The 18,210-nt window shown below is 36.4% G+C and overlaps 1 protein-coding gene across 1 annotated transcript in view; it reads left to right on the forward strand.

Annotated features, from left to right (window-relative positions):
• The window catches only part of LOC146599110 (protocadherin Fat 4-like), a 46,109-nt gene that overhangs the window by 19,558 nt on the left and 8,341 nt on the right, over positions 1–18,210 (forward strand). The window contains exons 19-35 of the mRNA XM_085299129.1: positions 122–220; positions 319–491; positions 1,480–1,628; positions 2,442–2,749; positions 3,053–3,322; positions 4,484–4,621; positions 5,216–5,432; positions 6,411–6,569; positions 8,389–8,540; positions 9,666–9,834; positions 10,799–11,007; positions 12,427–12,606; positions 13,230–13,449; positions 14,961–15,097; positions 15,830–15,973; positions 16,782–17,026; positions 17,579–17,688. Of these exons, the coding sequence (XP_085155255.1) occupies positions 122–220; positions 319–491; positions 1,480–1,628; positions 2,442–2,749; positions 3,053–3,322; positions 4,484–4,621; positions 5,216–5,432; positions 6,411–6,569; positions 8,389–8,540; positions 9,666–9,834; positions 10,799–11,007; positions 12,427–12,606; positions 13,230–13,449; positions 14,961–15,097; positions 15,830–15,973; positions 16,782–17,026; positions 17,579–17,688 (3,079 nt within the window). The remainder of the gene's footprint in view (positions 1–121; positions 221–318; positions 492–1,479; positions 1,629–2,441; positions 2,750–3,052; positions 3,323–4,483; positions 4,622–5,215; positions 5,433–6,410; positions 6,570–8,388; positions 8,541–9,665; positions 9,835–10,798; positions 11,008–12,426; positions 12,607–13,229; positions 13,450–14,960; positions 15,098–15,829; positions 15,974–16,781; positions 17,027–17,578; positions 17,689–18,210) is intronic.

Consider the following 18,210-nt stretch of genomic DNA (forward strand, 5'->3'; position numbering starts at 1 on the left):
GAATCCAAACTATATTTGTCTAAAGGAGAAGAGGATTTTAATCCCTCATCTCCTTTGAGAACTCAGTGTACAAGCGTGTTATCAAAATGAGCAGTGCACTGAACTGTATTACCTTCTCTAGGATGGAACCATTTTGGTTAATGGCTATGTAGACCGAGAAACCAAAGAGAAGTACGAGCTGCTGTTGGTGGTATCTGATAATGGAGTACCTCAGAGGCAGGTAACGGAGAGGATCACATTGTTCTTGTATCAACATCCTTTTATTCATAAATRTGTCTGTGAATTTTCTCTCATGTTTTTCCCCTGTCATCCCTCCAGAATTTCACATATGTCAGCATTCAAGTATTAGATGTGAATGATAACCCTCCTCAGTTTATGAAAGCACAATACTCAGCCAGTGTACATGTAGCAACGGCAAAAGAAGGTGTTTCTGTACTATCAGTGTCTGCTACTGACCTCGACCTTGGGARCAATTCTGTTATTTCATACAGGTAAATTTCTGTGAGGTTAGTAAGTATTTTCTGTTAAAAAAATAGAAGAGCATTTTAATTTCTCAGTTGCTCACAAGAAGACAAGACCTATTCATAGATACTTTACAAGTGCTGTAATCATTAATCATTTTTAAACTTAGGAAAAAGGAGTGCTATTTTTACACAGTGTTTTAGAGTTTATCAAAAATAACGGTTATTCCATAAGAAAACAAAAGCAATTAAGTGATAAACTTAACAAGAATTAAATGCCAAGACTTGTTTGTTATTCTGAGATTTTGTATAACTTATTGGAGCTTCTGAGCAGGAAGTAGGATGATCTTAGAGAATAACTATCATTCTGTTCACACATCATTTGCTTGCTAGGAAGAGGAGATCAAGACATAGTAACTTTCATAATGGGCTATGCATAAAAAGTTAATTGAAGAAGGTTTTGGATGAGACTTGTATCATGGAAAATAGTGTGGTATCCTGACATTAAAAGTATATAGATTGAGAAGGATAGATTAATGTGTCAGAAAATTGTAAATATTTAAAAATAGTGTATTGAAAGAGATTATTTTTAGCTATGAGATGACATTCTACTTTAAACATATTATTTGTTCTTGTGAGCAATACAGTTTTCTGCAGGTGTGTGCAGAAAACTAGGAATTAGCAGGACTGCAGTCTTTGAATGAATGTCACCTGCATTTCTTACATCACTGAACTATATGCAGGTGAGAGTGCAAYACCTGCCTTCTGTTCATGGAAGATGAAACACTTGGAGTGTAATGGAAACTGAAGGCATGAATGCTGTCTTTTTTTCAGGTTGGAAGGCATGAAAAGGCTGAAATGTTTAGGCTAATGACAGCAATTAAAACATGTTGCTTAACCATTTTTATAAATACGCAAATACTAGCTGTTGGGTGTTTGTTACAGTAGTTTAACAGTAAGTAGAAGGTACTTACTATGTCATTAATATGAATGTTATACTGATTTCTCTCTAATGCAGTTTCATGAACCATTCTAATGATTTCCGTATAAATAACCATACCGGAGAAATCACTCTGAGCAGTGACTTGGCCCATATTACAGCTGATACAGTCGTTACACTGATAGTTATTGCTTCTGACCATGGATTTCCTCAGCTTACATCAAATGGTAAATGATATCTTACCCTTTTTTTCTTCCCACATAATATCCAAATATATTGGCGACTTCTATGGTTGTATAACCTTTACAAATTTTGAAATTTAAAATGAATCCCGCTGCATTTAAGTCAAATTGAATTATGGCTAATCCCTGTTACATTTCAGCAATGATGAACATTTATTTAGTTGTTTCTTTTTTATTATTATTCTTTGATTTCCTTCCAGCTGATTGCACTAGCAAAGAACTTGGTTTAGTAATCCTGATTAGAAATATGATTTCTCTATTTACTGCTGTGATACTCCTGGTACAAAGAACAGGACTTGGTGGTAGTAGGCACTCTAAAAAGATGTGTTGAAATCATATCGGTAAAATGTGTTTCTCTTTCAATTTTTCTTAATTTGCTTAGAATTAGAACATTTAACTAAATTAGAAAATGGCAAACATCACTTTGCAGAAGTTTCTGCTTTTTCAAAAAATATTCGGTCATATAGCATTTTCCATAACCATCCTTTCCATGTAATTTTAGACATTAGTTTTGATTGCTCGTGAATAGAAGGAACAACTGATTTTCTTAAACTAGGATGAGTGGCCCTGATCAAATTTGCACTTATGCAGTTCCTTCTCTTTCTGTTACAAACTATTTAGCTTAAGACTTAACTTTTAACTTACTTATTACTATTGATTTTTTGCTTTTAATTCCTCTTTACTAGATATCAATTTTTGTCAATTTCTATTAGTTCCTTAAACCTTAGAGAAATACAGCACAGTTCATGATTATTTCAGAAGTAATTTCACTATTTTTAATTTGTTTTCTCTCATTAGCCTCTGTTACTATCTACTTGCTGGTAAATGACATTGACTTCGGACTGATTTTTGAAAGCTCCAGCTATGAGTTCAGCATTCCAGAAGAGGAGCCAGTGAGGACTGCTGTTGGCTCTGTGAAGGCTCTGACTGGAAGCATAGTCATAAAAGTAGCATACTCTCTGAAAACACATAGTGACAAGTTCTCTGTTAAYGAGCAAGGAGACATTGTGACTCTTGCCAGGCTAGATCGAGAAGAAGATGACCTATACAGCATCATTGTAGAAGCAGTGGATTCTAGAATGCCACCCAATACAGCTGTTGCTTTGGTACAGTATATTGCATTTTTAAATATTTTTAAAAAGGAATATAACARTAAAATATAAAAACAATACCCAGATAACAGTGTGAGCTATTATGTAAGCATGAGTGTTTTGAGTATTTTGAGAGCTTATTTGTATTTAATTTCTATTTTTTTCTAAGGAGAGACATTGACACCTTGAAATACTGTTAATGTCAAAAATTGTATCATATTCTGAAAGAATTGTTCTGTGAACAACCCACAATAAGAGCAACTGTTTTAATAGCTCAAATATATGTGTGTGTCTTTTTTTTTTTTTTTTTTAATGCAGGTAACTGTCAGGTTGAATGACATCAATGACAATCCTCCAGTCTTCTCAACATTGATTCAGACTAAACTATCAACTCCTGAGAATGCAGGCATGCTAGACTTGGGCATATTTTCTGCTACTGATCTGGATACAGGAGTTAATGCACTTATAAGCTATTCTTTGCAAAATGATTTTGCTGGAACGTTCCATATTAATAGTTCCACTGGCAAGCTGATGACAACGCAATCCTTAGACAGGGAAACGATGGACAGTTATGAACTGAGAATAATAGTAAGTTGACATATTTGATGCAAATTTGCAAAATTCTCAACAGAAAGAGAAAGAATACTGAACCATCATAAGAAAATYCATCCTATTCTATTAGAATTCATTCATATTTTGACCATTTTTTGTGTGTTTTGTACCTAGAGCTTTTTTTCTCTCTATGTAAATTGTTATTAGTCAATAAATGAACATCAGATCTAAAGCCACATGACATCTTACAGTGAAACCTGCAAAGCATTCCTGAGTCTGTTTTAGACTGCATAGCTGCTGTACSGTCGTATTTCTTTTATTGCTTTGCCAGTCCAAATCGCTTGTCTCTTGCAGTTACCTTTTTCATTTCTCAAAATGTATGTATTTAGACTTTTTAAAGATACATGAAATGAGCATCTATCTATTCTAGTTGATTCCATTCATTCTAGTGCAATTAATCAGTTAAACTGATGTTCGAGCCTACAGATAACTGTTCCAGCCCTGACCATTATGTACAAATATACTTCAGGAAGATCTTTACTGATTACTTAAATTACTTGACTGAATTATGTAATACAGCAAATAACTCAGAGGAATTATTCAGAATACAATAATATATGATGATGCATATTAAAAACCGAACAGTGTCTTCTGAAAATTTTAGAATTAATAAAAGTAGGCACTTCTTAAGAATAATTAAGAATTGTATATATGGGCCTATAGGTTAGGAGTTTTCCATGGWGGGTGTTAGCGCAATGTAAACTACACTGTGAATTTGCTACATACCAGCTAGTCTATACAACTTGCCTTGTAGACATTTCAAGCCTTCAAAATGCAAGGGATATACTTACTCTTTTAAAGGCTACAACACAGATAGGCATCTTCAGATCATGGTTTTATTTTGATTCTTGCCATGTCTGATCACATAGCACATATGATCTGGAACACACTTGAGCATTTCATTAATTGATCATGAAATGAGCTAGAGCACGTGACATCATGATGACAGCAGCAGCAGAAGACATGCAACACCAAATCAGGCATAGAGTTACAGCAGTGTAATTGAGTGATAACTGGTYCAGCAGAAAGTCTTCTGAGACAAAGTTTTCTTTCAGAATTTTTGGAACAGAGTTGAACTGGTAAAGTAAATTTGTCATTAAATACAGCACTTCACTGATACAAGTTTTTTTTCCGCAGGCCACCGATTCTGGCCAACTGTCTCAATCTGCAAGCTTAGTTCTAAGCATCACTGTAGAAGATGTGAATGACAACCCACCAGTGTTCCCCCAGGAATCATACACTGTGGCTGTAAAAGAGAATGAGCCTCCACATGTGGTATGTGGCATTAAGAATAAATAGCCTGTTCTTCTGCAGTTGTTCTCCCTATGTACGTTTGGAAACGGTACTAATCCATGATGGCTGTGCAATGGGGTATATCGTTTTTTGACTCCGTGGATCTCTAAAATCACTGTGCATTAGTTATATATGACAGTGGAGTGGCCATCACATCGACTGTTCCTGAAGCTCTCTTCATGTCCATCTCCTTTCCCCTTCTACTCTTAGCAATGATGCCAAACCATGCAGATCTGGTTTGCAGAGGACTTACAGGCAGCATGTTGTAAAGTTGCTCTATATATTGTACATGTATCCAGAATTTCCATGTTCTTAAGATGTCCTTCCCCTAGTATACCCATTTCTGGCTCCATATCTGTCTTGCAAATTTGAACTAGTAGTTCACAGGAATCAAAGAAAGAGGCATGACCTAAGATAGCTCCATTATCTGCATTGCTAGAAGCTGCATCAGTATTCTAGCAATGCCATTAATGGCCATATGCGTAATTCAGACAGTAAATACTATATAGTTAAATACCAACCTTGCGTGTATTTTGCCACTCTTTTGATTTTGATCTAATTTTTTTTCTCATTTAGATTTTGAGTGCAACAGCCATGGATAAAGACATAGGGTACAATGCTATTATTCATTATACTATAATTGGAGAGACTTCTTCATTTTATGTTGGAGAACTTTCTGGAAATATTACAACTCTTCAACCTCTGGACTATGAAAGTAGTGCCCAGCATACATTTATTCTGACAGCTTTCAATCCTGGAGAGCCGTATTTACAGGACACGGCAAACATTACAGGTAGCTCTAGTTTACTACAGAAAATTTATCTTGATTTCTCTTAGGGAATATTTCAGCATGTGTAGTTTTAAGGCACAAAGATAGTCTTCAGTAATAATACAGTCTTCCAAAGTAAATTGTTAGAACTGACAATTTGATGTTGTTTTGATGAAGATTTTTTTTCACATAGATTGTCATTACTCACTTCAATGCTTTCATAAATTTTTTATGGCATATTTAGAGTACCTATTGACATTTTGATTGAAAATATTTACAAAATCATCATTCAGTTCTTTTTCTGCTGGTCTACTATAAAGCTGCTTATTGATTGGTGAAAAAATTGATATTTAAAAAAAGTTATAAAAATAACGTTAAAATAACACAACAATATTGGATTTTTTTGCAAAAAATAGCTTTTTTTTTCAAATTCTGTAAAATAGAAAACAATAGACATGATTTTTGTGAATTTACTTTTTTTTTTTTTTTTTTTTTTTTTTTTTTTTTTTCTTTTTTTTTTTTTTTTTTTTTTTTTTTTTTTCCCGTTTCTTTTTTTTTTTTGTCATTTATTTTACTCTAGGGCCCTGTTTCACTAACTATGGGCCATGACTCTACTGTGCCAGGTCAGGTACAAACATAGCACTAACCAATCCTGTCTGTCAGTTCTTGCAATTTAAGCCAAAGACAAGAGATATCAAATTAACATGGGCATAGAAGGGAGCCCAGAGAAGCAATAGGATGGTGTTATTCATGACAGATAGTAGTGACAGCACGCTAGCAGTTCAGCCATTCTGAGGAGACTATTATCAGAGCAGCAAATAATTTAATCCACAAAGGCAGCAGTTTTGAAGTATGGAAAAGAAGGTTGCTATCTGGTTTAAACTGAAAGAGCTCCAACTTAATTCAGAGGAGCTCTACTGGTTTATATTAGCTGAAGAAATAGCCTGTARCCATTTCGGTGAAACTCATGTTTGCCCTCAAACATTTACCTTGTTTTCCTAGTTACTGTGGAAGATGTTAATGAAGAAGGACCCATATTTGACAAGCCCTCATATCACCAGATCCTTCCTGACAATTCTACAGCTGGCACATTGGTAGTAGATATCAATGCAAGAGATGAAAACAAAGGCTATGATGAAGACATTGTCTACAGTATTACAGGTATGTTAGAGAAACTCTAGTAGGTGCTTATTAATAGAGTACTTGCGTCTTGATAAACTGTTAACAGTTTTTGTAAAATGAAGTGTACTTGTAAAAGTCAAGCACAATGAAACTCTGCATCTGTAGCAATCTCATTCAAAATTAATGGAGTTAGCCATAGAAGTCCAGTGTTGTGAATCATCCATGCACAGAACTGAAATTTAAGCGGATATTATAGTAGTCTCTAAAAACTCTAATTAGGATGGTGGCTTCTAGTGGGTAAGTACTCTAGAAACAAAGTAGGAAATCCTTGTACTACAGAAGTCATTGGAATTTTAGATTTTACTTACAACTCTGCTTTGAATTTGGAATCTAACRAAACACAAGATACAGCAGGTACATTTGAACAGGGGAAACCACAAGACAGTATTTCTAAGCCCTAAGAGTTATATCACATAATTCTATCTACAAAGCATATATAGTCTCTATAAATATCACACATTAAGAACAGCATAACCTTAAAGCAGATACCTGGAAGACTCAGTGCTTAATTGATGCTCARCTCCCAGCTTCACAATAGGAAGCTTGTGAACTGTCAGCCCTTGATACAGTTCCTGACATCTCTGTATGAAAGGAAGTACTATTTTATGTTTTACTCATGAACAAGAATGAACTGCTTGGGGATGTGATAATTAATGGCAGCCTTGACTGCAGTGATCCTGAAATAGTGAAAATTCAAGATTCTGCGTGGAGTGAGGAAGGTAAGTAGAAGAGTACAGACTCTGGACTTGAGGACACCAGACTTCAGCTTATTCAGGGATCTGGTAGGTGTGATCCTGTAGGAGGCAGCTCTGATGGGCAAGGAGCTCAAGAGAATTGGTGGATCTTTAAGGTCAGCATCCATCAAGCACAAGACTGGTCCATCCTGATGCTCAGGAAAATAAGTAGATGTATTAGGAAACTGACTTGGCTAACCAGAGAATTTTGGACTGAGCCCCAGTGCAAAAGGCCGTACATGAGGGTAGAAGCATGGATGAGCTACAAAGGAAGACTGTAAAAACATTGCCTGGACATGTAGGAATGGTGCTAGAAAAGTCAAAGCTCACCCAAAGCTGACTCCTGCAGTGGACGTCAGGGACAGCAGGAAGAGTTTCCCCCACTTCATTAGCAGTAAAGGAATATAAAAGGAAAATGTGGGCCCACTGCCAATTGTGGTGTGTGGTTTAGTGACAGTGGATGCAGGTACAACTGACATACTCAGTGCTATCTCTGCCTTGGTCCTCACCAACAAGGTATTCCAGACTTTTGTGATTGGAAGCAAGGTTCAAGGAGGAGAATAAGTAACAGCAGTAGCTGAAGGCCAGGTCAGAGATCTCTCTTTCAATACGTGGGAGGAGGTTCCTGGGAAGATGGAGCTACACTCTATGCTAGCATGGGTTGCATGACAGGAAGATGAAAGACAGTGGTTATGAATTGAAATGGGGAGTTCTGACTAGATATAAGTGGGGGGAAATCCACTGTAAGGATAATTAAAACACTGGAACGGGTTGCACAGAGAGGCTATCCTTGGAGGTCTTCAGCACCTGACAGGACAAAACCTTGAGCAACCTAGTCTAAATTCAGTGATGACCCTGCTTTGAGCAAGAGGGTGGACTGAAGGCCTCGTGAGGGCATTTGCAGCCTGAATGATGCTACGATTTAGACACAGAATCAAAAGAGGCCGGATGTCTTGTGCCAAATCACATATACAGATTGCAATTTCAACCCATGTCTCTTAAGTCTGGGCATATAATTTACTGGCTATATTGAACATTTCTATCACCTGTTTTTCTCTCTTCAGATGGAAAYTCAGAAGGCCTCTTTAATCTTTCCAGTACCACAGGACAACTCAATTTAACAAGAGATTTGTCAAAGCAGACTGTCCCCCTGTATTACTCTTTGACAGTCACTGCTACAGATTTGGGTGTGCCACCTCTTTCAACTTCTGTTAAGGTACTGAAATTTTTGTCTCAGTATCCACTTGCAGTTTATTCACCAAATTGTTTTATTCTAATCTGAGTGTAACTACTCCATGGAATGGGAATTATGAGTCAGAATGTCCACTTTGTTTCAGGAAAGGGATACAGAATAATAATATTTATAGAGTTATTCCACTATAACCATTGCTGACATACCACCCATCATTGTTTTGATCATTCCATTTCAGAAAAGATGTAACAAAGGCAGAAGCTATGGACCATGAGGGAGGAATGTTAAAGGAATGGAGACTTCTATGCAAGGTCAAAAGTGTGGGACAGTAGAGGGGACATAATGGAAGTAGGTGATATGGTCAACAGGAGACAGCAAATCAGATGTTCCTGTTTATTCTCCTATAATACAAGAAAAAAAGGAAATTTTAAAATATGAAAATAGAAAAAAAAATTTACAGTGTTTATAAATGGTTGGTGATCTTTGGCTAAACATCGCAGCTTAAAATTCATACAAAAGTCAAAAAGGACTAGAAATGTGTATGGATAAAAACATATGCAAAATTACATTCAACTGAATTTGAAAATGTAGAATTATGAGCCCTCATTCTTCAGATCATTGGAGAGCAGCTGGCTGATGTCATTTAGGAAGGAGTTGTCAGTATTTTTGTGAAGCATGGGGCATTATTTATAGACTGCCACCTTTTTTCATATATAAAATCAGTTATAATTGTTTTAAATGTATACAGTACATTAAAATTCTGTACTTCCAAACCTGTTTGATAACTCCTGCTCTGGTCATACATACACCATGTGGAAAAACCTGTTATGAATACAGATTAATATCTCTTTCTGAGAAGCTGCTTAGCCAGACAAGTCATCTGAAGTATGCTGTATATGATGAACTGGAATCCCTCTCTATATTTAGGAAAACATACTGGTGAACCTAAACTGATGAGGCTACTAGCATCTTTCACTAACCTTCACTACCTTTGAGATATGAATTTGTCAGACTCAGCAGGCAGCAATCAAACTTTTTCTTTCTGAGAAAATTCTAGACTTTTGCTGTTGTAAAACTGAAAAGTCTGCTAAACCTGAAAGCATTGTTATATTACCATTGTGGTCATGTTTTTTCTTTTTTTCACTGCAGGTGTCAGTAACGATTGCTCCCATCAACATTTCATTCCCAGTATTCTCTGAAGCAGTCTATCAACCTGCCCCACTGAGTGAGAAGGCGCTGCCAAATACCTTCGTAGTACAGATCAGTGTGTTGTATAAAGTCCCTGTGATTTACAGTATTGTATCTGGTGATGAAAATGGTAAGCTGTGAAAAGGGTAAGCCGTTTACATGAAATAACAAGGAAGAAGATGTGTAAAAGAACTATTGCTACAGAGCACTTAGCTTTTGGATTATTTCTTCTATCTCTTTTTTTGCTTATATGTCAGTTCTACAGGTGTTAACATTGCATGTATAGACTACTGTATCATTCAGACGTACAAATTTGATATCAAGTGTGGCACGTGACCAAGTTTCTGTCGGTTTAGCTAGAGCCACACAATACTGAATTTTACTTCACTGGCTTTATGCTTTTTCATGTCTGCTACAGGAGATCAGGTGGTACCTGGTCAGGCATAAAGTTACAGTGGAGTGGAAAGAAAAAGAAAATACCTAGTCCAGCATAGATCTTGATGGTTAAAAAAAAAAAGAAAAACTCATTAACATTTTCTTAACAAATTTGAACATGTAGAGTAAGTTTACATGGAATCACCTGGATCAGTGCTTTGTGTCAGATGATTCGTTTTGCTAATAATAAAAGCCTAGAAGTGATTACATTGTAGTGTTGAAAATAGCCTCTATTGTTTCTTTTTCTGTAAAGTGTTCTGTATGAAGCTGTGGTCCCCTTAGAGTTATTGGCAAATTCCCCTTGTCAGTAAGAACAGGAGGTCATAGGAAATACAATAATTAGTGACTGAATCAGGATCAATAATCTCTGACTCTCAGGGGAAGGTGAAAGGACTTCTGCTGGAGAATTGTGAACTTCTCCCCTATTCTTCCCATCTGTCTTTCTGAAATATTTGTTTTTATTAATTATAGCCCTGGATACTTCTGATATTCATGCAAATCCATACTTTATTTTATTTTGTTCTTTGATGGACACTGTAACAGGTGACAGTCATACACATAATATGTAGCTTGCATTGAAGGGCCCATGTCTTCAGTTTAAAAAATAATAAAATAATAGAGTAATTTCTGTTTTATTTTGTTTTTGTTTTTTTTAATAGGATATTTTATTATTGATCCATCCACTGGTATCATAAGAACAAGAAAAAATTTGACAGCAGAACATTTTCCAGTCTCTTTTAATGTACAAGCAACAGATCCATCTAACCCTAGCATACATAATCAAGTTTCTGTGAATGTAGAAGTCATTGATGAAAACAATTTCCCTCCAGTATTCCCATCTTCTCTAGTAGAAGAAAAATTGGAAGAGGTAAGAAAATGCCACCCTAACCTGAATCACAAAAATGAACCCGTAAAATAATAAAAAATATCTTATATTGAATGTACAAGTAAACATCCTGGCACTGGAGCCAGGAGGCGCTTACCATTCTGCCATATGATGTTCCACAGTTTATTTCAATCTGAAACTTCTAGTACATAAAGAGAATGGTCCAGAAATATGAACATATTAAAGGGAAAGTGAGGGTCTCCATGAAGCAAAAAATAGCCACTCCATCTTGCATATTTGTGCACAGAGCATCTTCATGTGCATTTCCAATCTAGTGGATGTGCTTGTCATTTTACAGACTCTTTATCAGCCTATAAAGGAGCTTTATGCAGAGAAATAGCAGGCAGAAGTCTCGTCTAAAGTAGCGTAATTTCTCCTCTTGATAAAATAYGATCTGTTATGATTCTTCCTGTCTCTAAGTTATTAGTAGCATGAAACAAGGCAGATTTCAGTCTGCTGCTATTGTATTTTGGAAGCCTGCAAAGGAAGCCACAGAATTTATTTAYGCAAAAGCATCTAGCTCAACATTTCACTGTTTTGCATTTTCAAACAACACTTTTCACACTTTCATCTGCTAGATATTTTTTAAATGAAGCACGTTGATCATACTTATATTTTCTATAGCACATACCTTGCTTTTGAGATTACCAACTAGTTAACATAAATTCTCTTTAAGATACAACTGATTTGAAATCTAGTCAATTTCTAACATAGAGCTAAATATATATTTAATTATTACACATATTTTTAATATTCCCAGTTAATTTAATGGAGAAGAGTTAGAATCACATTTCCCAAGCTTAAAAATAAATTTCCATGTGAAATATTTACACAGGAAGAACTGTTGGATGCCCTGTTGGATCATGTAACTTTAGATCAGATCTCAAATGGCTGTACAAGTGAAACACTGATATTTTCTGTCAATATTAATGCAAATAACAGTTTTTTAGAAGAAAGAAATAGAGAATTTTTAATGCCCTTAGAGCTGAAAAGAATATTTATTAGCCAAATAGTTTCCATACAGGAACATGATTTTGAAGTTGAGAATGTCTCTTGAGTTTCAAAGGAGGACCAGAAGCTATTAAACTGTAGTAATTTCTGAAAGGCAAGCCAGACCCTTGTGTTCATCATTGGTCCTGTTTGAAAACATGGTGGTTGTCCCTGAAGATCACTGCTGTAGAGAGAGACAGGGCGGGAGGGAGAGGGGGGAAGAATAACTGATCAGTATATTACAGAAAACAAGAGATTCTCTTACTGTGCTGAATGAACTGTGTAATTTTGATTGAAAACTGTCTATACTGTTTTAAGTGTATGTGGTTTCTGCTACTCATCCTTCATATAAATCAAGATACTGCAGCTCACCAAAGTCTCTGACGGCCTCAATCTGTTCTTTATTGACAGAATTTACCTGCTACTCAGATTGTGCAGCTGAAAGCTGAGGATCATGATACAGGCAGAAATGGTTTCCTAACATACGGCATTCTCAGTGGAGACAGACTAAAATTCAGAATAGATGAAGTTACAGGAATTCTTTATTCCACCACCTCCTTTGATTATGAAGAAGAAGCTACAGAATATCAGGTTTGCTTTAGATTTCTTAAATCTTTTCATAATTCAGAGCTCTTTATCTTTCTCTTGGATAATTGGTGACATTTTTGTTTTGGTTTAGCTTGATCAGGCTTAAACATTTTATGTATTGTTTTAAATGTGCATCTCAAGATATGATTTGTTATTGAAACAAGTCACAGCCTGTAGATTATAATGCCTAACCTGAAATTCAAGCAAGGCTTATAAACACCCCGCCCTACAAACACTCAGACACATGAGACATGAATAACTAACTCCATAGTGACAGCTCATGTATTCAGTGTCGTCTGTTTGCTCAAATCTCTACTGGGCCGAGATCTTGGAGATAAGACCCTCAATTAAACTTATTTTATTGTTGCTGCCACTGCTGGATGTTCTTTATGATCTTATTTTGCTTCAGGCAAAAATACTGGTGAAGTGKTTGGTTCTATATAGAAAGACTCTTAAAATCAAACAAATACACCTTAAGTTTTCAGAAATTATTTTGAAGTGAATTCAAATTTTGAGTTTGAATTTCAAAGAATGCTCCAAATTTTAAGAACCATCCAGATCTTTTAATCCTTATGCAAATACCTATTTGTATGATTTCTCATTACCAATAATTGTGCGACTTACAGATTGTGGTATATGCTGAAGATAATGGAATCCCTGAGAAGAAAAGAGGTTATTGCACAGTTACTGTAAAGATCATTGACGTTAATGACTGGCCACCTGTGTTTGATCCAGTGAATGCATTCAGTGTAAATGAAAATGTGCCGGTGGGATTCATAGTTGGGAAAGTCACAGCAACAGACAGAGACGTGGGAGACAATGCCTTTGTTCTATATAACCTTACAGGTAACAAGGGATTCTCTTACTGCGCTGAAACAATGGTCGCTTTGTCGTCTACCCTCTTATGAGCATAAATAGCATTGTGCATGTTATCTGCTTATCCCTTTCTACATAAGCCAAGAAGGTTCACTTTCGCCTGGTTTAGTATTTGCCTGATTTATGCTCACAGAATATTTGAACTGGTTGAGTAGCAACTTCTTTTGCAGGAACTACAATTTTTGTGATTTTAATCATACTCTTAATTACAATTAAAAGTTATATTTCTAAAAAATCTTTAACTGCCCCAGTGCTTTAGCTGTAATCAGCAGGAGTAATTTTGATTAAAAAAAATTGTTCTGGTTTTACTGAATGAAGAATAAAGACCTTGGGGCCTAATTCAGCCCTATCTTGTAATACTGTTTGTGCCTGTGTCACAAGGTGCCAAATGCGACTAAGTTAACCTTCTCCTCAGCTTGCGGACTATGAGCATTTCACAACTACTTTGAGCAGATGTAGATGGTATCACAAGAGCATCAGGGACCTGATTCACTATTGAGGGCTGCTAGAGAGCTGTCTGCCTCCCATTACTGCTGGACGTGTTTACTTCTGCAGCAGAAATGGCACTACAGGCACCATGTCACCTACTCTGGTATCTCAGATCTCTGCCCAAGCTATTAGTGTAAACCAGCTGCAATTTCATTTTACATTACTGCYAACTTGTGAATTGTAGTGACTGAGAGCTATCATTCATGCTTCCTGTCACRTTTAACTGTGGGAGCTGATGGCATCCCAGCTGGGAAAAGAACCCCTTTGCCTCTGCACCTAAGCCTGACAGAGATGGAGATTTAGAGCCTACCGACCAAAGCCTCCAAGAGTTAAAATAGTTGTTTCTGGTGTTTGGACTATCATGAGTAGATATATTATATATTTTAGAGTCTTTTATTTCCAATATGCACAGTTTTTGATGTGGCTTTGGACAAGGGTGGCGAAAAACAGTCAAAATCAATGCCAGGTCTTTTGGCAGTCAAGTTGTTTTTTCTACGGATCTACGTGTCACTCATTAGAGCCAGAGTAAATGTAATGGCATTTCTTCCTAGTCATCTYGACTAGAGTACTATCTTGTTACTGTGCTTCGTGTAACCTGAGACTGAACGTACAGAATGTCAGAGGACTGTAAAAGGCCTTTGTGTCCTCTGATCCTACAGTTACACAAGCATGGAGGAACTCATTTCCAGAGGTTCATTCCTGGACTCCTATATACTTTCCATCATCATTTACATGTCTTGTAAGCTTAAGTGCTATAAACTTTTGAGTGAAACAGATATATCTGCAGGACATGTTGACTCATTCTGTTGGCTCACATTTCAAATGTTCATTCACACAAAATCTTTGCTGTTTTTCTTCTACATTCCCCCTACTATATTAAAAAAGGAATGTTCATCAGCTCAAGACACAGGTAAACATATAATGTAAGAGTGTAGTTAACTGTGTGTTTCTAAGATGCATTAATTGATAATGCTTCTTTGAATGTATCTCAGGTGGTGGAGGAAATATATTTGAAATTGATGAAATACTTGGGGATATTAAGATAAAGACCTCTCCAGACTATGAAACCATGGATAAATACAACCTTACGGTGAATGCAGTCAACAATAAATCTGCTCCTTTTTATCAGGTAAAAGAGCATTACTGTAATGAACTGAATGTCACTGTAATGTGACATTCCTAGTCAGAATGGATTTGAACTAGTATGAGAGAGGTCTACAAAAGACATTTATTGTGCACAAGAAATTAGTCACATAATCACACTTTGGGTCATATTTTTGCTACCTGTGCCCATGMTGAGAAATACTCTATTTCATAATTAGTCCAAATACTCCATAATTGTGCATGGCAGAATTTGACCCTGAATTGTTCGACCAATCTGCACTGGAAAACAAGAATCCTTGCCTGCTGCTGTTAGTTAATACTGTAAATACTCTGCTAATTATCTGTGGCAGCAAAGGTGATTTGCAGAAAATTGTTCTAGCTCTGTTCTGTTTCTTTTATTTGAAAAGTTATTACAAGCTTCTTTAACAAAACTAGAATATGTGGTGGTTCCCTTTTCCCCATCTAGCAGCAGCAGTATGACATGTTGGCCTCCAAAATACATCTTGTTCTTACTCCTTCAGAAATCTTTCAAAAAGTAGAATCCTGCTGCTACTTAGAATTTACTGTCTCTTTTGTGTTAAAATCCTGTAGTGATTTCTGATGATGAGTTCAGAAAATGAAACCTAGCCTGTTATTTCAGTGCAGCATTTTCAAAGACTAATTAATGCTTTTTGTTGCATATGCAAATAACAAAAACATATCACTAAACAAGACATTCTAAATATTCTAAAATGCAGGAAACCATTTTGTTTTCTAGGCAACTGCTACTGTCACGGTTCTAGTGATTGATGTGAATGATAATGCTCCAATATTTGTTCAGAATTCCTATTCTGCTTCTCTACACATGATTAATCCTGTAGGTGCTCATGTCATAACTGTGAATGCCACAGACAAAGATCAGGTAACTACTCATTTTTGATTCTGAGATTGCTTTAAGCTGCAGTCCAAATGTATTTTTCCATTCTTTAGGTATGAAATACCAACTGTTCCTACCCTTCAAAATGTACTCATATTGCATSTAGTTTCCTTAGTATTGCTATGGGAATTTTTCCCCTGGAAATTCATTATTACTATCAACAGTGATACCTAAATATAGCTCCCTGGACATATGATGGTGTGAACCAATAAGCTTTATGGAACCTACGTAAAGTGAATAGCTGCTTCTAGCTCACTTTGACAGATGAGGAATCAGAAGCACCTTGTCTCAAGCCCCATGGAAATCTTCACTTCCTGTACTGACTTATTGGCATCCTCCTCCTCCTCCTCTTCTGAAAATCTAGAATTAGAAGATCTAATTTGTGAACTTTGCTTACCAAATTAACGTGTTAATGTTTTTGTATGAGTTGAAATAGGCTAAAAGTTTGTGCAGAACTCAAGGCCATGATGAACCTAAGGCAGAACACTAAATACTTTGTTATGTAAGAATATTTTTGTAAGGCTATGAATATGTGTGACTTTTGGAACATCAGAAATAATTTTCTGGAGGAAAGTCTGTCCATTGGCACTTTCCCATGCTACTGCTCTTGTGTTTCAAGCTTAAGCACCAAGTAACTCTGAGCCTGGTTCTCTCTGGTTATTTAAAATGCCTCTGCCATTCTGTCCATTTAAGCATAGAAATGTTAAGAACAGTGTACTGCAAGACTTGAAGCACTGAAATAATATGGTCCTGCAACCAATAGTTATATGAAGTTGTGTTCCTTTCATGGCAGGGGCAGAATGGCCTTGTTGAATATTACATCCTCCCTGATCTAAACTTCAGCCAGTTCTTCTTGATAGAAAACAGAAATGAGGGGAAAATAATAACAACTGGAAACCTGTCCAGATCTGGAGAGATCCATTTAACAATAATGGCTGAAGACCAAGGTTCTCCATCATTAAACAGCACTGCTATGATTACGCTTAATGTGCTTGACAACCGTCCATTTGTTCCTCAGTTTAACAACACAGAAATCAGGTGAGACTTCCACAGTAAGTTACATAGCTGGTGCATATTCTTCATGTAGTGGAAAACCTAGTAAAGCTGAAGCTAAGTTTCATAGCAGTTCCCTTTCCTTTTCTTGTAGAAGAAAGGACATTATTTTTTAAATAATCAGTCTAGGAAATCCTGCTACTCCAGTCGTTCTGTGTACATGATGCTGGGTGTTACCTTTTATTTCTTTGTTGTGCAGTTTGTGAAGATCATCCTCTTTCTCCCTTTCCTTTGCACACTAATAAAAAAGTATTGATTTTTATTGCAGTCATTAACAGAACGTAAGAGGTGCTGTCTATGCTAATACCTTCTCTCTTGTCAGCTTACAAATGAAAATCTTCCTTGCTCTTTCTTCAAGGATAAACAAATGTATGGCTGGAAAAGTAGAAACTACACTTCACTCTGAAGGCCAGTGAGCTCTGGCACACACATAGAGGGGAGGAAACTTGCTCTTAAGGAGTTAAATTTCAAACTCTGTCAGCACAATAGCTGTTATGAACTCTAACATTATGATTTATCATGTCTTTCCTCTATTAGTGTTTCAGTTATGGAAAACATGGGAGCAGATCATCTAATTTACACTTTTGCTGTGGCTGAAACTTTAGGAAAACAGATTGTTTATACAATTGTATCTGGCAATGAAGCAGGTGAGTATTATTTCCTGCCTTAAAACAGCTAAGATGATAAACTAACCTGTCATTTTTGTGGCAGATACTGCTGTATTTAATGAGATGGAAAACAAGGATAAAAAATTGTGATTTTTCAAAAAAGAAAAAATGTAAAGAATTTATTTATTTCAGAGATTTGTTACTCTTTGGCTAGAGAGTTGGTGATGTAACTTGCCAGTAAATGGGTTCCTATAGCTTAAGTTAGAATAATTTTGTAGAATCACTGAATGGTAAGGTTGGAAGGGACCTCTGGAGATCATCTAGTCCAACCCTCAGCATAGCCCTGTATTGGGATTGAACCCATGAACCTTAGCATTAGCAGCACCATGGTCTAACCAACGGAGCTAAACCTGCCCCTGGGAGCCAAAGTAGAAATGACTGTAAGCAAGCAGTTTCTTCCCTGCCTCAGTTTATCATTTCCTTGCACTTGCACCTACTTAGGGGCATCTAGTTTTCTTCGGCTGTTGCAGCACTGATGTGACTCCATTTTCCACAAAAAAA

This window comes from Rhea americana, unplaced genomic scaffold (assembly GCF_003343005.1).
Source record: "Rhea americana isolate MKP2758 unplaced genomic scaffold, rheAme1 scaffold_146, whole genome shotgun sequence".
In the NCBI taxonomy this organism is placed as follows: domain Eukaryota; kingdom Metazoa; phylum Chordata; class Aves; order Rheiformes; family Rheidae; genus Rhea; species Rhea americana.